The following is a 22,774-nucleotide window of genomic DNA, read 5'->3' on the forward strand; positions in this document are numbered from 1 at the left end:
TTCCAATTAAAAATTGATAAATTTATTAAGCAAGCGATAATAAAGCAAACAGCGCTGGGTGGTCGGGGGGGCCAGTGCCCCGCCAGAGACACACAAAACTTGTTTGAAAACTGGGCTTTTGTACTCTTTCGATATCAGTTGTTGAATATTCATTCATTGTCCGTTTGTTGCCTTAAAAGGTAATTCCCCTGCTTTGGAGGTGGGTGTTACCTTTTGGTTGGTTGTAACGTATCTCCCCTGGGCTTGTACAGGAGGGGTCTTGCATCATCCCCACACTGAGGGCCTTTCTCTGTATCCACATGGCACAGAGAAATGTATTTTTATTTATAATTTGTTCCCTGTTCCCGGCCGCAAAAGATTCCCTGGTGTTAGGTCCAGACAGGACCTTTCACCTTACAGACTCCACGGTACGCCTAGAAGTTACTAAATATACAGAAATAGTTTTTTTGTTAGTACCCCCTTTTTATTTATTTTAATTTGCTTGGAATAAAAACCGGTGTCTTCACCTATCACAAGTTTGCACCTGAACACCTAAATTCAGAAGAGCATCTGCTTTTCCCAGCAGAGCAAATCGAAAAACACAAAGACTCATTAAGGGATTATGATAAAAATATCTGTGATGGCTTTAGAATGGTATGAAAATAACTGGATATTCTGCATGTAGAAAGCCAAAATTTTAAAGGCACTTTTTTAGCACCGCTATGTAGTGCCATCAGCAAGAACTCATCCCATATGAGATGGAGTGCATGTGTGTGAGTCCTCGGCAAGGAAAGGGAAATAAATGAAAATCCATGAGCATGTTCAGGAGAAAAATCTAATGTCTCGTTGCCTTTTAAAATTGCCTGAGATAATGAATTTCTCATTCCACAGGGTTCCCCACCCCTGCTCTCTCCAGAGGACATAAATCTCCTAGTAAAGGTAATCAGCCCTTGATGAGGGTGAGAGTTTACCTGTGTGTTTGATTCAGACCTGAATATCACTATGTGATGGGAAAGGATCTGAGCTACAAGTGCAAAAGGTGTTTTTAAACACTTTCAAAGCTTGAAACTTGTAAGTCTCCTACTTGCACCAGTACTGGGACATTAGAGCTCACACTGGATATCAAAATGCCATCCCCAGCAGTGAAATGACCTACAAAGATCCCTATAAAAACTTTGAGGCTTTCTCAGTTCTTTCTGAGGCATGCATTCCCAAGGAGAAATAAACATTATCCAGTTGTCTTATCTAAACCAGAAAATGGAAACCAAATTAATAAAATATCTGATTTTTTCACATATGCCTTCAACAGTGACTAGAGTAATTTTGAACTGCGTGTGCAAAGTCAGTTTGTACATCTAAAAGGATGCAGGTAATTAACTCCAAAAGCACTCATGTTTCAAAAGTGATGATCTGTCTGCTTTTACTCTCTATGTAGAGAGTTGTCTGGGAAACAAGTCAGTCTTTGGTAGGCGTTAATGCAAAATCCTTACAGATTTCCATGGTCTGAGTTGGGAGTCCTTTAAGCTATCTTGAAACATGGCAAGAAATCCTTTCTTATTGATTAAAAAAACTAAACAGTTGCCTTCTTTTACCGACCACATTAACAAAAGAGCCCTTTTAAGATTGCTACTGTGAAATGACTTCTTTGAAGAGCTGTCTTTGTTTTGTGGAGCCCAGTACAATTCTGGAGGTTTCACTGTAAGGCATTGTTTGGGATTTCTAATCTGGACGAGAGCAAGATACTCATTCTTGGACATAATTTTGGTGTTCTGTCAATTTTTTCCTTTGCTTATGTTATGGTTAAACACGCTGATATATTTTTTCTGCTTGGAATTTTTTCACTCTATGATTGGTACAGATCTGTCTAAAGCAGCACCTTGAAATTCCAGGTGAAATTAGGGCTCTGCTGCTCTGGGTGTTTCTCAAACACCAACACTGTAAGTAGATAAAGGTGCCTGTAGGGACTGAGACTCAGAAAGACAGTTTACCCCACAATTTTGAAACAGATCATTGGCAGAGGTGGGTGTTGCAGCAAGGTCTCCTGACTCCCAGCCTAATGATCTGCCTGTTGTGCTCTGCTGTCTCCTATGGGCAGGATTCCCTCTCCTTAAGCTGAAGGGAATCTGCCTTTGAAATGGAAATATCATAGCATTGTATTTAATTTCCTGAGCATAGCTGAAGTGCAAAGATTACTGAGATGATGCTTCAAAGAGTTTTGCAAGGAGGGAGGTAGTGATTGTCCATGATAAAATTTGGCCAGGACACTGTGGCATTCACTTAGTCTTCACAGACTCCACTGGATAAGTTCTCCTTGGCCATGCTAGCTGCTGAATACAGTTTCCCCTGCAGAACACCCTTTCTGACATTCTGCTGCACCTGTTTTTCCCTCGAAATGTGCCCTCTGAGCAGTAACCCAGCTCTTTCAGACTGGTGCAGACACAGTTTTCTAGTAGTCCTGAAGCTTCAAAACGATGTTGTTCTTGCTTTGTGACTCTCTGACCTCCACATCAGGAGAGGGTTTTTCCTTGGTTTCTTGATCCTGGATGATCTGTTAGGGCATAGAACTGATAAAAAACTCCTCATAGAGCATGTGTGAGCTCAGAGGCTGACCCTCACTGTGCTCCACACTGCCCCCATTGCAGTTCTGTGAGGTAAATTCACCCCAATCCTGTCCAGTGAGCTAAAACTGCAAAGGTTTGCATATACCAGCACTACAGTGCTGTGTTCATATTGGGTGTTTGTAGGGTCTGCAAAGTGCCTGCAGTCTATTGCTGATGTGTGTCTCCGTGTTCTCTCCAAGGATGTGTGCAGTGAATGCCCTCCTGGCCCGCCAGGACTGCCAGGCATCCCAGGTTTCAAAGGTGATAAAGGTCTCCGAGGACCACCAGGTAGAGATGGCCAAGATGGGAAAATGGTAAGAGAGCTGGGGAAGTGACCAAGCCTTGTATCTGGTGTAACCTTGTTTTTCTAATAATATGGCCGATGGTTTCTTATAAAATGGTTTGTTTTGGTTTTTTTTGTTTTTTTTTTGGCCAACATCCTACTGAATCTTTTTTAGATGCTTGTGGACTAAACTAGTGTTTACCTCTACCTCTTCTACATTGCAGGGGGTTGCTGGTCCCAGAGGTCCTGCAGGCCCACCTGGGCTTGATGGCCCAAAGGTTGGTTTTTGTTGTTTTGGTTTTTTTCAGTTGTCCAATGAAAACTTATTTGTGACTAGTTAATCACACTAATTAGTCTGGGAACAGGTTGCCCAGAGAAGCTGTGAATGCCTCATCCCTGAAAGTGTTCAAAACCAGGCTGGATAGAGCTTTGAGCAACCTGGTTTAGTGGAAGGTGTTGCTGCCCATGGCAGAGGGTTTGGAACTGGATGTTCTTTAAGGTCCCTTCCAACCCAGACCATTCTATGACACAGTGAGTGCAATGGCTGCAGCAGGACCTTGGTGGGATCCATCTCTTTGTGAAGAGGTAGCAGTGCCCTGCTGGGTGGGCAGAACTGCACAGCTCCCCACGTGGATGCTCTTTCACTTCAATAGTGTCTTCTGCCATCCCATTCACACGCAGACACACACATGGGAAGAGCCTGATTTGTGATGTCGAGTTTCTTTACATTGTTGTCCTAATGACAGACAAGGACTTGTGAGTATATTTCAAGCCAAACCAGGTGAGGAAGAAATTTAAGCCTCAGCAGTAGCCCCTGTGCCTGTTCCTCTCCTCTTGAGTGTTATGTTCTGAAACCACTTAAATTAAGGCTGCTGCACTGAGCTGCTGGGCTCCTTGCACACCATCTCCCATGGTGGTTTTATCCACAGACTGAATATTTCCTGAAAGAAGTTATAGGAAGGACTCCTTGTTTCAGCTGTGTGCTTCTGCCTTATGGTCTAGGGACATAGGCCAACACAAAACTTCCATTGTCTGAAGTATCCCAATGATGTCAGCTCACAGTGCCAGTGCCTGGTCACAACTGAAACCTTAACAAATGCCTAATGTGAAATAAACTGAAAAACATTGGCGGAGGGAGAGAGAAGGTGATTTCCTGATGGACCACAGTTTCCTCCACACATCCTTTCATTACTGGCCTACTGTCTAAAATTAACTCCTGCTATTTTAACATCTTTGTATTTGCACTTATTAGAGTGTAGGACAAGCTAATAGAGATTCATGAATTAATTTTATATCTTGCAATTGAAAATGTGATGGAGAGGCCAGTACAGTCTCAAAAGTAAACACAGAATTGATCAAAATGAAAGAATGTTCTAAGATAAAATTTGCAAGAGAATTAGTAACACATAAGGCAAATAACAGGCAGAAATGCCAAGCAGTCTGAGACATACCACATCTGCTACTTTCTTCTGTGTTATGAGAAAGCAGAGATTTAGGCAGCAAAATTGGATGTTTAGGTGAAATAAAAGGACAAATTTCAAACTGTACATGTGCATAAAATAAAATCAAGAAATTGATAAATAGCCTATCTTGAATTCAGTGAAAAGAGTCTGCAAATGCTAAAAGCAAATATTGTAAGGCCCATGGGAAGGTGCAAACACAGAGACAGTCTTTGTGACTCCTTTTTGAGCTAATATATTAGGAGGAATCTGGCAGTGAGAGACCCAAATTACTCTCTACTTATGACTATGTGATGTATTGTCCTTATCAACACCATCTAAACTATTGGGTCCCATTCTGGAACAGAGCAGTAGAACTTCAGAACTTTGCTCCTCAGCAGCTTTATGCTTTCTGTCCATATGAATCAGAGCTGTTTTAATTAACAGATAGAAACCCTCCCTCTCCCCCCTGTCTCCTAGCTCTCATATAGTAAGTCAGAGTATTATTTCCATGGCCAGCAGCTCATTATTGTTCTGTACATTGTTCATAACTTGTTCACCATCATCTCAGTATTTTTCACTGAGTGAGACTCATCTTGCCTTACTTTAAGCACTGATAATACAGACATCTACATCTGAGTTAGCTATCTGCTGTGTGTCATTAGGACAGAAAGACAGTGAGAGAAAGAGGGGAGCGCTGTCTGGGCACGAATTTTTAGGCTGCACCTTGAAAATGCCATTTTTATTGCTATTGTCCTTGAAGGGAGGGGAGATTACTAAGTCATACTTTGGAAGTATTTTTTTGGGCCAGATGGTTCCTTACCAAGATGTGATTTAGTTAAGTTCCTAACAATCTGCCTGGTTTTAAGGATGTGTAATTCCTCTTTATGTCTGTGAGACTATAGCATTAAAAACCAGCTATGCAAAGGCCATGCTTCACATATATTTCTGGCTCTAGCATTGGTAGTAAAATTCTAGGGATGAACTTAAGGGCAAAGAGGGCTCAGTCCTAATTCACGACTTTTATGCTCAAATGTCCAAGTACTTTACGAAATAGGTCAAAAAGTTGTCACAATACTGAAGTGACTTTCAATGGCTCTTTTTTTTTTTTATTATCAGGGTGCTAAAGGAGATCGTGGTATGACTGGGGATGTAGGAGAAAAAGGTGAACAGGTAAAAACAGTATGCTTTCCAGCAGTGCTGTCACTGTGCTTCTCCCTTCATCAGTAATTCCTGTGATGTCTGTGGAAGAATTCCCTTCTCAGAGGCAAAGCAGGAAGAAGGTAGTTCTTCATCACTCATAAACCACAAATCTCCGGTGAAAACCTTCCTGTGTCATCTGTTACTTCAGCTCTGGATTAAATGCATTCAATTCTCTACATTACCTAACTCTTAGTAATTTCCTCAGACAATCCCTAGATGATATCCAGGAGATCAGGTGTCACTGGGTTAAAAAATCCCGTGTTTCTATTTGTCTTAGAAGGTGAATGCAAGAACGATCCCTTTTAGGAGGGACTGAGTTGTCACAGGAAAGAGGAGTCTGGTCTAAATTAGAACAAACTTTCACAGGTTGTTTTTCCAAGGGCTGAGTCACTAGTTTAATGTGCAAATCAGCACCTCTTCAATGGGATTTGGAGGATATTTTAAACAGGTTTGGTTTCCTGCCTAAATTCCTGTATATACAATTCCACAATATCTGTTTTCATCTTCCATTAGCATAGTCTGAGGTACATATTGGAAGAAGTACTTGAAAATATAACTATGATATTTCTGAAGTGTTCACTTTGAAAACCAAGGTTTTGCTTTAAAAAGCCATGGTTCTTTATTTCCTTATAACGAGCTCTATCTGGGTATTGTCTAGCTTTGATGTTACCTCACACTATTCAATGACCAGTTAACTTTTATACAAACAGAGGTGTGACTAGTGCCTAAAGAAAGCCTCTCTTTTCATTCTGCAGGGCCACCCTGGAATGCCTGGCTTCTCAGGGGCTCCTGGAAACCCTGGTCCACCCGTAAGTTCCTTTGTTGCAAAGATGATCCTGTACTTTTCTTATTAATAAAGGTTGTTGCAAGCTCCATGTGGAAGAAAGGACCATTCCCATCTGTCTGTGCACTGAACTTGCATTTTCCAGTGGGTTCCTAATGGTCCCCTAAGTGTCATAGAGTTCCCCACTCATGGTAATTGCTATTTAATACACTGGCCACTTTTCGCTGATTGCTTCAGCTCACTCTGTAAATTGATGCTAAGCTTCAGTTGCTCTCTTTATACAACACAATGATGATGAAAACTCTTCCACAGAGACTATTTAATATTTGTATAGGTGTTTTACTCTATGTGAAATAAGTTGTTAATCTAGAACCAGCAGATCTAAGAGCATTTTAGTTCTCAATTTTACACAGTAATGAGACTTGATTTTTTCCAATTTTCATATCATGTGGATTACTTTTGAATTGAAAGGCCTCTTACACATGTTCCTTTCCATCACAGTGCTCCTCATTCTTAGCTGTACTCACTTTTTAGTACATTCATACTTCTTTGTATTTAAAAAGAGGGGACAGTGCAGAAGCAGGCCTGAAAGAACTTGGCTCTCCTGCTGGTAATATCTCTGCTTTACACCCCTCAGGTGTTTGTTCCTGAGTGAAGGACTTTTCTCTCCAAGCTGTCTTTCTTTGCCCACAGCCATCACTGCTCATATTGCTGCTTACAGTGCAGTTTGGCTCTGCCATGCTGAGGGAGTGCCACCTTCCTCTGTACTGGGGATCAGCACTGACTAAATGGCAGGACATACCAGAAAAATAGGATTAGATTAAAATTCTCTATTCATATGGTAGCAGTGCCTTAAGGGTGCTGGATGCTTTGCCACTGAGACAACATGTGGACTTGCTTTGTGGGTCATTTGTGCTCCTGTGAACATTATTTTAGGAGAAGGTAATAACAGACACATTTGCTGTGTCTGTATTAACCTCATATGCCACAGCCACAGGGTTATTCCAGTAGGATTAAAATATTTAAAATTGTCCTTGGAGACCCCCTGAACAGACTCACAGCCAAAGGAAATGCGCAAAGTAAAACTGACCCTGTCAAAGCAGAGCAAAATGTGATGTCCTTTAGATAATTTTACTCTTCAGCTTTTGCTGACTTTTCCCTCTGCCTTCATTGACTCATGGCTCCAGAAGTTTGCCTACCACAGAGTATGCTTCATAATTTCTGTTCTCCCGTGATTTCTGTTCTTCAGGCTTATTTTTTGTCACAAGATCAGCTTTTTCCTATTTGTCCCCGATGTTCAGAAGGAAGGGCCAGAGCCAAACTCAAATATCTGACTTTTTCTGGCTTTGGAGGCTGATTGAGTGCAGAGGTTGGCACTGCTTTTTGGTGCTGAATGAAGAAAGTGAATGAATGCTGAACTGAGCGACTGAAGAAAACTTCAGAGTTGCCAGCTGTGGTAGGGAGTATGTTGACAAAAGTACAGAATGCATGGATCATTCACATTGTTTTTGTTTTGTTTTGTTCAGGGATCAGATGGGGCACCAGGACCAATAGGACCAGTGGGAAACCCAGGAGATATAGTAAGCTCTAAGCTCTGTGCTTCACCCCTGGCTTCACCTATGATTAGCTCTGTGAAGTAAAGCTGATCTCCCCAGAATATTCAGCCTGTATCAACTCTACATCTACAAGTAGGACCTCCACAGATTACTCTGTTCTTGAATTTTTTTTTTTTAACTCACCAAATGAATCTCCAAATTAACCAGAGCATAAACCAGCCCATGGGGTCTGTATGGAGCTCTTAGTACCTCTTCTCTGTCTGTCCTTGCTATTAACATCTCTTAGCCTCTAGAACAGGAGTACTTAATCTGTAAACATGCTTCATGACCTAGGCTAATGCCTAAACTCTTTGTGGGTATTGTCAAAATACAACCAGCAACGTGTTGAAGGATGTCACAGCACAGACTGCTCAGATGCCAGGGCCTGACACCATTCCATGGCACCACTGACAAAAAATACCAGTACAGGTGAAACCTCTGAGAAACCCGTGGAGAATTTTTGCTATTTCTGTTTCATTTGAAGGGGTTTTAGATGCTACTTTATGGTAATGCATCAGAAAACCCTGGGAGAGACAGGTAATCTGATTGATGCTAAATTCAGGTTGAAAAGTTAAAAATGAACCTTCCCTGAGGAATGCAAGCTGTTGAGCTAGAACAGCTTAATACTGTGCAATTCTATGATTAATTTCTAGATCAAGGTTTCCTAAGGAGCAAGTTGCTTTTTTCAGATCCATTGCACAACATGAACTTTGTCATAAGTGAGCAGTGATGATCCTTCTGATGAGTGTTATGAAATCAGTGAGTTCTCTCAGCAAAGAGGCCAGAGACTAGATGGACAGGCTGACTAAAATTCCATTTCAAATGGATGATCAAAGCTGTGACACTGTGAAAGACCTGGGATGCTATTGACCAGTCCTGTGGAAAAAAGGAATTTCTTGAGACTGTATGCAAGGCACTTCTTGTCACTACTCATTAGATAGTTATAAAATACAGATCTACTTCCTGGCTGGACACCTACTGCAGTAAGTTAAGGACAAAATATTAAATATAATTAACTTCAGAAAAAAAATTACCAGTGATTTCAGTGGTCTCCCAGTCTGTAAGAACTCATAGTTAATACAGGATTTTTTAGGTGAAAAGAGAGCCCTCCAGTTTAAACTACAAGGAATTCAAGAAAACCTCATAGACTCTGTGAAATGGGCTACAAGACCAGCTTCTCACAATTGTCCCTTGTCAAGATACGTGCGATAAATCATCTGACAGAAACATCTGAGAAGCTTCTCTGACCCACAGTGTTTCTTCTTTCCTTCCAGGGCAAGGATGGTCCACCAGGTCCACAGGGCCCACCAGGGCTGCCTGGACTGCCAGTGAGTACAATTAAGCTCCTTTTTATCCAATACATTAAACTATTCATACAGGCATAGGTGTGTAAAACAAAGAAATTACACTTTTGAGGTGCTTTGAAAGCTATGATGGTCTCTGTTATGATGATACAATGTCCTTGGTCCAGGACATGTCAATGCTGTATTTGATCACTTTAAAATAAAGTGTCCATTACCAATGTGAATCAAGTCTGTTCCTTTTCTATCTCCTCAATGGAAGAAATACTCTTATGCAGAGCAAAAAAAAAAAAATCAACTAATAACTCCAGTGTAAGGACACAAGAATTCACAGACTGGAATACTGACTTTCTCTGAGTCCACAGTCAAAATTATTCCTTTGCACTGACTCAGGTTCAAGTTCATCTTAAGAATCTCTCTTCTGGAAAATGTAATAGTACAAAATTTTGGGAGTTTTTTAATCTGACATACAGGTAGAGCCAGAGTTATTTCTAGTGTAAAGCAGCTCACCTCAATGAAAATAATGGCATTAAAATGACTTATAACAGCTGTTTTCAGAATCCTGCTTCAAGATTCTTAGAGTGCTCACCTTGCTGGAAAGGAGGAACCCCTTAGACTTGCTGTATTAGAAAGGGAACTGGTTTATGCTGTTACAGTGGTGTGGCAGGGAGAGGTTAATGGCTGAGCTATAGAAGCAGGGTGGGTTTTGGAGGTTTAGGCAAACATAAGCATGCCATGATGAGCAGAGTTGTCATGCTATCAGAAAAAACCCACCAATCTTCCCCATCAATTTCTTATACCCTATTTTGCATTTCATTTACAGGGCATTGCTGGGAATGATGGCAAAGATGGCAAACCAGGATCTCTTGGGGAACCGGTAATGTAATTTAAAGCCAATGTGCTCAGGCAATCAGAGCCATCCAGTTGTTGTTTTTGGAGCTGCCTGTCTATGGACTCCTTAGGGGGAGCAAGGAGCCTGTTTGCACGTCTGTTTTTAACACCAGAAGGACTATATTGTCTTGAGCAATTTATAAGCGTCACGCACGAGCAGTCTTGACAAACTGGGTTCTTTTACTTTTACAACTACCATAAATACACGAAAACTTAGTGACTCCACTTTTACAACTGGTGTAAACACTGCAGAGAAAGAAGGTTGTCTTGGAACATCAAATCCAGTAATCCATCTTTTAGGTAGAAGTTTACAGGCCATAAAAAGTTTAGATGAGGTACCTTTGAAGAAGCTTTTTCTGGATTGCTCTGAGACAGTTCTGTTTTAGAGGTTAGAATTAGAGGGTTTATATTTGACTTTCTCTACTTACTCTATACTTTCATTGGCTGAGGCAGAAAAGCTGAGCCATGAAGTTGTCAGCTAAAAAGAAGTCTTAATAAATTTGGCAGTGAATGTTATTCCTGGCAACTGTGTGTGTTATATGAAGAATGTGCTTCTAGTATCAAGCACTGCCAGCCTCTTTCTGTGACTCATGAAATGGGACTTAGTGATTCAGGGAAGAGCCAAGTTCCCAGTCATGAGGACACCTGGTCTGTAGAGGAGTGCTCGTCAGAGCAGCTGCAGAGCATTTGTGTTTCCAACAAAACACCCAACTTCTTTGTGCAGATGCTGATTTTGCATGTGCTGATTAGGTATTGGTGCTGCTCTGTGCCCTTCTGACATTAAAACACTGCAAGGGGGCACCAGTCTAGAGGTGTAAACTGCCTCCAAACCCCAAAGTGCAGGTGACAGTGCAGGTTGGGGTGTGTATGGGAGTGTCTGTCACTGCTCTCCCCCTTGTGTGCTCAGACATTGCTGGATAAACCCTGGGCAACCACAGTTCTCAGTGGTGTTATGTCTAAGGGAGAAAGGTGGGAAGTTTGCAACACCACAGAGATGGGCCTGAAACTCTCACTAACATGAACATGATTGTTTCCTACAGGGAAAGCCTGGAGAACCAGGGCTCCCAGGCCAGGAGGGTGCCAGAGGTTTACCGGTAGGTGCTGCTCTGAAGGGTTCAATCCCCTCACTCCTCTGAACTGTAGTCAGGAAGTGTTTGCTGGGCAGATGATGTCCTTTACTGACGCAAACATATAAACAGTCATGGCATCATGACTAAATAAATGCATAAATAAGCAACAAAAATAGAACACAGACATTTCCAAATCCTTCACACTTAGAGTAAATCCCTCATCTAGGAGGTAACGTGTATTGTACCTTCATGGCATTCAGAAGGTAATGTGTATAACTTCATGGCGTGCCAGAAGGCACGGTCACAGCTGTAGCTGTTGTGTTCTATTATGTCTCCTCTGAAAGAGGGGGGAAAGTGAAATTTAGGGTTAAATAATATATTGGCTGGTCACACCAGGGATACACAGACTAGAGTCTTGGTTTTACAGCCTAAGGAGGTATGGAAAGCTTTCTCTGTCATGTGGCTCTTCCTAATGTGTCCCTGACACATGACTGCTCCATGCTTAGTGGTCCATAATAACTTTAGGCAAAACTGTGAAGGTTTCTGAGCAAACATTCAAGCTAGAGTTTTCTTAGCGTTTCACATATCAGGGTGATGGATAATTATTGATTTCATTGTCTCGCATAGGGTTTCAAAGGACAGAGAGGAGATACGGGTCCCCCAGGTCCCCGGGTAAGTAACACGTACCTCATGCACCATCTTTGGGAGAAAGAAGTTGCAAATTGAAGCTGTGCTTTCTGAGGCAATAAATGATAAAGTAAAAGTGATGACAGTGTTCAGCATGCTTGTTTTCAACGATTCCATGGGCCACATCTACGGCACAAAAAGACAGCAGTTGTCTTCATTCCTTCTGCTGAACCTCTGATTCTGGGTTGGGGGAGGCAGCTGGTAGAGCTGAATTGTCTGATGCTCCCTCTGACATAGCCCTTTGTGAGGAAGCCTCAAGGATGCCTCCATAACACATCCACCTGGTACAAACACTGACTTACAAGGTGAGGAACCTTTCTGCACTTGTTGGACAAGTACTAGCTCTCCTCCAAAAATGCTGAAGAAGTGCAAAATAAGTTTAAGTACAAGACTTACAAAAATGTGAATAGAAATGTCCCTTTGGCTTAGTTGCCTAAAGATCATAAACCGCAAACCTCAAGTCCTGCATGAAAAGTTGTTCTCCACTCTGTTCTGAGCTTCTTGGTGTAAAAGGTGGAATACAAAACTGAATGTTCTTCTGCCTAATTCTGCCTTTTCACAGGGAAATAAAATTCTTTGCTTTCAGAAGCTTAGCTGAAAAATACAGTGCTGGAGTTCCTCATCTCTTTCTCACTATGATAGCTTCAGCATCATGAATATATTGGTGGCTCTCAGTGGCTGCACTAGGAGTAGTAAATAATCTGCTGGACAGCAGATTATGCACTGCCTTATGCATCACTTACAGGAGATACTTCTAAGGATTTTTTTTATAAACTGCATGTCATATAAGGTGAATGAGGCTCTTGTTGGCTTAAAAAAGTTTTCAATGAGCTCAGTTCAATATTGCAGAAACCCAATACCAGTTACAATGGTGATACTGGTCTGAATTTGACCTTGATCTGATCCCTCTTTCTTTTTTGCTGAATTGCAGGGGGAGCCAGGTGTGATGGGTCCTGCTGGTCGTGAGGGGCCACCAGGGAAGGATGTAAGTTTACCATTTTGAGCAGAAATGAATCTCCTTCTCCCTGACAAATGAAATTTTAAATTCACAGTGACCCTGACCTGAAACAGCTGCAGAAACTGCAATAAAGGGTGAATTACTGCAGGGAATGATTTGTGCAATGATCATTAGGAGAAACAAAGAATTAGAGGGCCTTTGCCATTGCTCAGCTGCTGACACTAAAATGTCAGCTATATCTTTGAAAATCAGAGAGAGCAACATTGTGTGAAACCCAGGCTATGCTGGGTAGTCATGGACCTGCCTTCTGCCATCCTTCTCCAAGCAGTGCTTCATCCTGCAGGTCCCACTGGGCTGGGTTCTGTCACGCTTCCTCTGCCACAGCTGTACCTGACTGAGTGTGCTGCTCCACTGCAATCCATGAAATACCTATGGAATAAGTTGCTGCTGCTCAGAAGAAAGAGAGATGGTGCAAACAGATCCTCTGGCACTATCAGTGTCAAGTGCAGCCACATAACAAAGCCCTGGGAGAGCGCTGCTGACGTGGGATCCTGCAGCAGCTGCTGAGCAACGTACCGAGCAGCTGATGTGCCACTGCCAGGGGACCTGGAGAAGTGGCTCCTAATTTGCACCCCCTTGTATCACTGGAAACTGTTGTTCTCTAAATGGTACCCTACAAAGCAAAATGTAAGGCAGACCTAAAGGAACCTTCTCTCGGAGAAGATAGAAGCAGCTCTGAAGCCTCGCTGGAGAGAGAACAGAGTAGTCAATTCTTGAGAAGTATTAGAGAGTCTCTGTCCCTGAGAAATACAGCTTTAAGATAATCTGATAAAAAAGGTTTCTGCCTGAAATCAGGCTGCATTTAGTGATAGACGTTTAACATTCCAAAGATTGGTCTACCTCATGAATAACTGAAAAGGGAGAACGAGACTCCTTTCATACTGTTTTCCCTAATATGTGAACAGTGTAATTTATAAGGAACATTTTAAAATGTTTGTTCACCTGCCTCCATGTCAGATCTTCCTCACTCACCGGAATGCTCTCCTTCCCCTCAGGGTGATCCTGGTCCCATGGGACCACAGGGCCCTCGAGGACTCCGAGGACAGCCGGTGAGTTTTCTCTTCTGACAAGTCATTTCTGCATGTACATGGTTTGGATTGGAAGAGGCCTTAAAGATAATCTAGTTCCAATCTCCTATCCTGGGCAGGGACATCTTCCACTAGACCAGGTTGCTCAGAGCCCCATCCAGACTGGACTTGAACTCTTCCAGAGTGGGGTGTCCATACATTGCGTGTAGTGGGGACGTTCTGCATTCCAGAACTCTGGTTTGAAGGAAGATTTTTCAGGAGGATTCAGATGATGTTTAATTAAAACCCTTCTCTCACTTTGAGAAAGACAAATAAGAATGATGTTGCTAGAAACTGATGAAGACTTAGAATATTGCAATGGACTGATGGTTGCTGACTCAGTGGGAAGAACAGTTTAATGGATTCTGCCAGGATTTCAGTGTCAGAAATGCTCATTTTCCAGTCCTGCCTCTAGAATTTCACTCACTCCTCACGTGGTCTCAGTTTTCAAAGATAGACCCTGTGTGTGCCCAGGTTGAGATATGTGGTGTCCAGCTGTGATGCTTTTCACCTGCACAGTTTTATTATGACTTCAGTGGAGAAATGGCAATTCAGTTGACATTTCAAAAAGTGCCATTTGAGATGACTCAGAAATTACTTTTATTAATTTAATGGGGTTTAAAATTCGGTTTTTAAAATGAACCCTTCTCAAATTTGAATGGAGGTCTTTGTTGCTGAACTTCAGCACATCTTTAATGCAATGCAATAAGTTCTTTTCCTTTTTGCAAGACCTGATAGATAAACAGATTCTACAACATCCTATAATCAGGGCAAAATTCTTATTCAGGCAGCAAGGCCAGGAGCTGGAGTGTCAGGTCGCTCTAACCTGTGAGGGTTGGGGCTTAGATTAGAATGCAGGAACATATGGAAGGCTCCCTTGTTGACCTTGTAATTCAACTCATTATTCCTGTACTGCTGGAATCACTCACTAACATGTCACACCCCTGCACAACAGTGGCCATGAGTAAAAATATCTGAAGTGACAAAATTTATCATAACTCTTTCAAGAAGAGAGATTTGAGGGTTTTTATTTTGAAACACAAAGTATCAGTTTCTCTTGTTCTCCCTCTTCTTTGTTTCTTCTCTAACAAGGAGTGTGAGTCATGATTTTGAATATTACCAGTACAAGGGCTGGTCTTTATTTTCAACTCCAATGCAGGGGAAAAGGGAAAAACACCCCTGCATGGTAAGTGGTGTAGAACTTCATCTCATCAAACTTTAGTCAGCGTAGGTGATCAACTCAGCTCCTTTGTTAAGGAACAGTGAGAAACGTGTCCTTTTAAAGGATATTTTGGCTCGCTCTGAATTTTCTGGTGTCAGGTAAGTATGAAATGTTTAAGGCTTTATCACAAGTGTTTCTCTCCACAGAGATGCTTCTCTCATCTCTGAGTTGATAAAAAAGGCTTGTCTAAACCCTGGTGACTTGGAGCAGCCATGGTAGGTGGCTCTATCCATCCTGGAAGATGCTACATATGATAGAGACAAGGGTGGAGGAAAGGAGGAGGAGAAGTGCTGGTTTAGTCCTCCTCAGACCAGAGGATTTGGGTCCACATCCCAATTTTTACCTAAGATGGGGTCAGACATATGAAATCAGGGATGCAGAATTTGTGGGGTCGATTGCAAATAAGATACTCCACAGTCTGTCAGGAGAGGAGGTTGAACAGTGCTAAAGAAGTCCCTGCTGTTGTAGTGGATATTTTTAATTGTAGTGTACATTATGTCACTAACCTTTTTCCTTTCAACATAGGGCAAGAATGGATTGCCTGGATCTGCAGGAGAACCTGGCCCAGCAGGTATCCCAGTAAGTACCACAAAAGGAAGATCATGCAGCAAGGAGAGGTGAATGAGGAAGCATAGGTGGAGTGGATTATGTGTAGCTGATTACTGTTCCTGAAGTTTCCATGTTCTGAGATCAGTGATCTGAAAACCACTGGCTGGCCATGACTTTGGAGAGGGTTTGGCTACATTCCTGGAACTGAGATTCTAACTGGGTCATCATTTTTTCCCAGTGAAAGTTAAGTGTTCACAGCAAAAGGAAATGATTGATTACCTGGTATGGAAAGGAGATTGGCATGCCCCATCTTCACTAGGAGATTTAATTTTGCCAAGCAGAGAGCGTGCAGCCTGCAGAGAGTTGTCAAAAGGAAGGAAAGGGCCTCGGGGAGCTGGCAGGCTGCCATCCAGGAACAGCAGCAGCAGAAAAATCCTCCCCAGGCACTTGGGGAACGAGCAGACAGCGGGCAGTAAACCAAGATCACGAAGCAGAATGAAACTCCCCTGAGGCCATCCTGTAGGGAAGAACAGCTTGGTAATGAAGAGCTGTAAGGAGGACAGTGAAGAGTTGGTGGTTTGTTTTGTTGGTTTTTTTTTTTTTTTTGTTTGTTTTTGTTTTTGTTTTTGTTTCTCTGCTCTGCTGCTGAAAACTGTCCAGAATTCATCAAATCCATGCAAATATACCTTTGTGTCCACTAGAATCTATCGCAATGCAGGGCTCTTGCCTCTCTTTGCTCATGGGGACAGTTCAGCTTGCTGGACTGCTGGATTCAGAGCAAAACAAAGGCCAAAGAGGAATCTGAAAAATTGCAGCAGGATTTCACTCTTTGTGGGCCTTATAATGTCATAAAGTCACCCCAGCCTCTCCACAGACCTGTGCCCTGATCAGTCATTGCTTTGCTGCAGGGATGTCTCAGATAAGCAAATATCACCTTTCTGTGGGGGGAGGGGGTAACTCCCAGGTTACAGGTGGCACAGGTATGGTGCAGTCTCACAGCCATTCTGGATCAAAAAATAAGTGCCACAGCTTTTTCCTCCTTGACATAAGTTCTTCTTACCTTCCTGGAACTGCTGCCATTGGTTCTTACTCCATGGTCCCTCACTGTTGCATTTTCAAACTTATTTTCTCCTTTTCATTCACCCAGCCCTGTTCCCAGTTCCTATCACTGCCTTTTTTACCTTCTGGGTCTTCACCAGGTCGCTGTGGCTTTGGGATGCCTTGTGAATGCCAAGTGGGGATTATTTTTTAATTATCATAGTGTTATCACATTACCTAGACCATCAGCAAGTGACCCAGGGACTCACCAGGCAGCTTCCTGCACAAACACAGCACCACAGCAGCCTCTGCTCCAGAGGATTTAGAGTCCAAAAATAACATAGGAGATTGAAAAAGGATAAAGTCAGATGGATGAGAAAGGGGAAACAATGAGACAGTGTTGGTCAGCAGAACAGACAGTCATCTCATCAGTATCCTTCTCTGTCATTAAAATAAATCCTCTCCCTTTCATAAAGGTTATTATGGGAAGTATTTCCTTGTGCTGTACATGAATCCATTTATTTTGAAGAGCACTAATTTCCTTCACAATGTGGTGTGACAAGCCAATATTTTATATTACTATTTTGAGAAAAAGGAGATGTGAGAAAGGTTATTACGGCAATAAGGGTTTTTTTTTTTTTTTTTTCCTACCATCACCGTCGCTGACTGGTAATCACAAGGTAAAACTTGCCAGGAACCTTCTCCTTCTGCAGCTGCTGTTTGACAGTGCCCATCCCAATTCACAGTGCTCGTGCTTAAGCCTGCAGACAGCAACACAGCCCAGCCCCTGAAGTCTCCAGGGCTGGTTGCATACACAAAAGCCACGTGCTTTGTGCCTACCAGGCTCGTTGGTATTCACTCTACAGAAGTTTTACTCTAAGAAAGAAAAGGGCTATGTTCTGAATGAGAAGGCACAGGACAAAGTTGTGAAAGAAAAGGTTAAAAGAAGAGTTAAAACCATATAGGTTAAATTAAATGGTTCTGTGTCATGAACTGCCATTTAAACTGCCCTAATCAGTAAGGAAAAAGGATAGTTTGACAAAATATTACAAGAAATAAGTGAAAGGCAGACATTTTATAAATTTAACCTGGAAATAAAGGCAAAAGAGCAGCTCTGTATCTGTCTGTAGGTTGTATTCTCGGATTTGAGCAGTATGACCACCTGCACTGTTTCCTTGTCATCACCCATCACAGCATTTCCACTCTCAACACCCCCTTATAAACCATGTGACACCAGAACAACCACGGAACACACCTCCCCTTCCTGCCATAACTGTTCCTTCCTTTTCATCTTCTCCCAGGGATCCTGCACAGATTATTAATTACACAACCATGGTATTTGAAACCTGCTTTTCTAAATGACTTTGTTCTTCCTTTCCTTGTCAGTTTTAGGAGTCCTGCTGCTACAGTGAAATTTCCCAGTTCCAGTGTATCTGTAAATGCATGCTCTAGGAAAGAGATATTGCAGAAAGGGCTGCTAGTGTCTGTCTCATTTCTGTCCTAAGGGTCCCAAAGGAAATAAAGGAGAAACAGGCAGCCCAGGACTCCCTGGCTTCATAGGACCCCGAGGACCACCTGTAAGTATGTGTAGGAAAAGATTAGACCCTCTTGTTACCTGCTTTTAAATATTAGCCTGATAAAGATGGGACAAAGTCACCGTCATTTAGGTAAAAAAGCATAAGTAGGAGATCTGACAAATCCAGAATCCATATAATTTCATTTCCAAAGGAAATTGGACTGCAAAAATACCACTTTTCATATGGATCAAAATCCAAAATCCCATTTAGGGAGCTGGTACTTATCAGTCAGCCCTGATACCGTGTACATTAATCAGCCTGGTTCAATAGTCTTCTTAATATGGGTATGGAGTGTTTAAGTTGTCAGACTCCATATCTGCATGAACCCTAGGTGGACTACATGGGAAAACTGTGAGTGATAATAATACAGGTATTTCTGATATTTGCTGTTCCAAGGAAAATTCCTTTGTTGCCAGCCACAGAGGTACATTGTAATTAAAGCACTCATATATCTCCCAAAGTGATCTAAAATAATACCTAGGCGCATGAAAAGATCACAGCCTCAAAATCCAGTATCTTTAGCCCTCCCAAGGGAAGTAAAACATGTTAAATTCCACTGGAAGGATGGAAAAGGCTAATGTTAGGCAAATATTTTTGTTTCTAGATCTGTTGGATCAAAAATGAGATGTAAAAGGTGTGACTCTAGCAGAGCTGAATATTCCACAGGATGATTCTTTTTCCTTACGTAATTTTTTATATACATTTTGTTTTATTTTATAATTTGAAAGGGAGTTGTATGATGAAAAAAGGAGAAAGAAATATTTGACTGGAAAGTTAATTTAAAGCAGGAAACATGGTGGCCATTTAAGACTGAAGTGGCCCTAAGGAATACCTGAGTAAGTCTGATGCTACCCAATTAGGAGCTGAAGTGATCAGGCATCTGTAGCACTGCACAAGATGTTATGTTTCCATTTTATGGCAAACATACCACCTGCATACACATGTTACAGATATGATCACGTGTGTTGGTTGCAAATGGGCTACAAAGATGAATCTTTCCATTCATGGCATGAGGAAGTGGGCAGAATATCAGCAATAACTAGATTAAGGTTTGCTTTGCTTTATCTGCACTTCAGGAGTCCAGTGAATTTTTTTTCATTGAAATGCTAAAATGCAAAATGCACTGTATAATTATCATACTGTAAATGCAGGGGAAATAATTTGAAAAATGCATAGAAAAAGTCTAATAGGGTGCTTGTTCAAATTTAGATTATTTAACATAATTCTGAAAGAAAGGCAAGATGTCAGGCTTGAACTTCCTTTATGACTGGCTCTGTATGTGTTATTTCAACTGGTATAATACAAGATGGCACTTCTACCTACAAAATTTACTTGACTTACATGTTTAGAATATTATGGGTATGATACTGGTACTGCTTAAGTTAAACCAGACCTTACAAAGTGCATGAAGTTCCATGAAGTATTGGTAAGAAAAAGGAACAACATTTATTGAAAGCAGGAACACACTTTTGGTGAAACATCTGTCCTGCTTTCAGCTGGTTTGTTAGAATTATTTCCCGTTATTTACATGTACATGGCATGCAACATTACTAAAAAACTGCTTTCTAAATAGTAAGATGTGTCTTTCCAGGCATGACCCATAGCAGTATGTTAAGGATAAATCAATCCAAACCTGCTGCTGTGCAGAATACTTGTGTTCTTAGCAGAAAACAAGGCTTAGGCTTATTAGGTAGACTCTTTCTTCTGACTCCTTCCAGTGCACTGCTAAATGAACTTTCTGTGTGTCCTAGGGAGAACCAGGGGAGAAAGGTCCTCCTGGAAAAGAGGTAAGTTAAATTCCCAGTTGTTTCAAAATAAGATTGGTGTTTTGGGAAAAAACATCAAGGACGCCACCTGGGACTCAACAAATTGATTTTTTTCACACAATGATTTGGATTGGAAGAGGTCTTAAATCTCATCTCATCCCAATCTCCTGCCATAGGCAGGGACACCTTCTACTAGACCAGGTTGCTCAGAACCCAATCCCACGTGACCTTGAACAATTTCAGGGATAGGGCATCCACAGCTTCTCTGGGCAACCTGTGCCAGGGCCTCACTACCCTCATAGTGAAGAATTTCTTCCCAATATGCTACACTCCTTTATTGTGAAGCCACTACTCCTCATTCTGTCACTACAGTCTCTGATGAAAAGTTTGTCCCCATCTTTCTTATAACCCCGCTGGAGCCTTCTCTTCCTCAGGCCAAACAATCCCAGCTCTCCCAGCCTGTCTCCATGGCAGAGGTGCTCCAGCCCTCTCTCTGGGCATCTTTGTGGCCTGCTGTGGACTTACTCGAACTGATTCATGTCATTCTTAAGTTGATGACACCAAATCTGAACACACTACCCCAGGTGGGGTCTCCCCAGAGAGAAGCAGAGTGGGAGAATCACTTCCCTTGATCTGCTTATCATAGTTCTGTTTTGTTTTTTTTTTTTTTCTTTTGAATTGTTGATAATTGAGAGCCAGTGGGGAGCTAATAATTGATAATTGAGCCAGTGGGGAGCTCTCAGGAAACTGTGGTACCATCAGGGAAATAAATTTTCCTCGGCTCACAAGAATCATTGCAAAGGTATTTGTTTTATTATTTACTGTTATTATGGAGAGATCTTTTTGTTTACCTTTATTTTGTTGCAGGGTGCACCAGGGAAACACGGTGAAATTGGCTCCAAAGGAGAGAGGGTAGGTTGGAGAATATTATTAGTTATTTCATTATGTTGAAATAAAGAGAGCTGTTTTGAGTTAGGGGCAGGGGGTAGAGGTCATTCTAGAGTGAAACATGGCCCATGCTTCCCACTCTCCCAGCTCTCTCTTTAATCACTTTCTGTCAGTAATAATTTGTGGATCATTTGTAGTGCACCAGATGTTGCATTCAGTAACTTTGCCAGCTCAGCTCTTAGTGTTTCGCTGTGTTTGGAAATCAGAATTTTGCCTCTTATTTTGTGGTGGTAATGCCTCTCTTTTCACTTAGGGTGAGCCTGGAATCAAAGGCGAAAAAGGCCCTCAAGGAGAAAAGGGCCCTCCGGGTGATCCTGGGATACCTGGTCACAAGGGCCATCCGGGACTGATGGGTCCCCACGGACCCCCAGGAGACACTGGACAAGTTGGACCTCCTGGTCCTCCGGGACAGCCAGGATTTCCAGGACCAAGGGTAAGATTTCCAGAGAAGGGCTTTGTACAGTAATTTCACTGCCACAGTGTGCGATCAGAAATGCACCTCAAATTACATTGGGGCTGATGGAAACTAGAGCAAGAGTGTGTTGTAACGGGGAGGCAGAGCCTTTATCTCTTGGTGCACATTAAGGGGAGTTATAGCACATCTTAGGGAATCACAGAATGGTTTGGGTTGAAAGACCATCTTGTTCCAACCCTCTGCCATGGGCACAGACACCTTCCATTAGACGAGGTTGCTCAGAACCCCGTAGGGGAGTGTTGTGGGGCTCTTGAATTGCACTCAGGGATGCTGAGCAGTCCAGAGCCATAGCCAGGGCAGCCAGTCACTGATGCCTCTTACCCCTGAATGCATAAATCAGATCTGTGACTGTGGCCCTGGCACTGGAGTCTGAAAAAAATTCTTTCTATTAGGGCAATAATGTGCAGCATTTCATATGGAGGACTAATGCCTTCCTCTGCTGCTGGTTGTTAGGAGAGACAAAATGCTGAGCCGTGGAAAGGTCACTACTCTATTCCTGGAAATCCTGGAGCCAGCTCATCAAAATTCATGAAATACTATTTTTGTTTAATATTCTGTCTCTTTTTTTTTTTTCTTTCTTTTTTCCCCCCTAATGGGAAACAATCTCACAACTGAGAACGCCTGAGGGTGGTGCATGTGGCAGAATGAGAAAAACTACCAACATCAGTGAAACCACTATGCCCATCCTGAGGATGAATTTGAGATCACCTCAGAAGAGAATAAATAGTGAAATAATCTCTGATGCAAAAGCTGAGTAAATTTTAGGCAAAGCATTTCTTTGTGTGTTCCAACAATACAGAGATTTGATGAGATTAAGTACTGATTATGGAGACAATGCAACTAATAGGGTTACAATTTGAAAAGATAATTTGTAAACCTTCAGAGTATGCTCCACAGTTGTGTTTACTTACTGGGATATTCAGTGAGAGCCATCACAAATGGTTTGTCCTTAATGAAAAAATTGTTTCTTTTGTCACTGAAGAACACATCTTTTTCTCATGCAAAATCTTGGGAAGGAGGCAGCAAACTCCGTACTTATCAGCAGTGTTATTGATTAAAACTGAGATGTTACTTAGCTATTTAATTACATCTCTTTTTTTTTTTTTAATGAAGAGTAACTTCTGGTTCAGTAGAGCTCACTAGGTTTTCATAAACCTGAAGGACACAAACTGCATCCTTGTATGTTAAAAAGATAAGTGTGTGGGAATAGCAACACTTTAATGCAAGTAGCTCATAGACAAAAGAATACAGTCTTTAGGTTGACCAGAGGTATTTTCAAGCT

General features: G+C 41.9%; 1 protein-coding gene across 1 annotated transcript in view; it reads left to right on the top strand.

Annotated features, from left to right (window-relative positions):
• The window catches only part of COL22A1 (collagen type XXII alpha 1 chain), a gene marked incomplete at its 5' end in the record, with an annotated part of 191,465 nt that overhangs the window by 159,577 nt on the left and 9,114 nt on the right, over window positions 1-22,774 (top strand). Inside the window, 17 exons of the mRNA XM_027899352.1 lie at window positions 871-918; window positions 2,780-2,893; window positions 3,087-3,140; window positions 5,421-5,474; window positions 6,260-6,313; window positions 7,815-7,868; window positions 9,158-9,211; window positions 10,008-10,061; window positions 11,116-11,169; window positions 11,773-11,817; window positions 12,764-12,817; window positions 13,846-13,899; window positions 15,665-15,718; window positions 18,232-18,303; window positions 20,055-20,090; window positions 20,937-20,981; window positions 21,271-21,450. Of these exons, the coding sequence (XP_027755153.1) occupies window positions 871-918; window positions 2,780-2,893; window positions 3,087-3,140; window positions 5,421-5,474; window positions 6,260-6,313; window positions 7,815-7,868; window positions 9,158-9,211; window positions 10,008-10,061; window positions 11,116-11,169; window positions 11,773-11,817; window positions 12,764-12,817; window positions 13,846-13,899; window positions 15,665-15,718; window positions 18,232-18,303; window positions 20,055-20,090; window positions 20,937-20,981; window positions 21,271-21,450 (1,080 nt within the window). The remainder of the gene's footprint in view (window positions 1-870; window positions 919-2,779; window positions 2,894-3,086; window positions 3,141-5,420; window positions 5,475-6,259; window positions 6,314-7,814; window positions 7,869-9,157; window positions 9,212-10,007; window positions 10,062-11,115; window positions 11,170-11,772; window positions 11,818-12,763; window positions 12,818-13,845; window positions 13,900-15,664; window positions 15,719-18,231; window positions 18,304-20,054; window positions 20,091-20,936; window positions 20,982-21,270; window positions 21,451-22,774) is intronic.

Source organism: Empidonax traillii, unplaced genomic scaffold, assembly GCF_003031625.1.
Source record: "Empidonax traillii isolate 1590-97213 ecotype Southwest subspecies unplaced genomic scaffold, ASM303162v1 scaffold660:size391163, whole genome shotgun sequence".
Taxonomy (NCBI): Eukaryota; Metazoa; Chordata; class Aves; order Passeriformes; family Tyrannidae; genus Empidonax; species Empidonax traillii.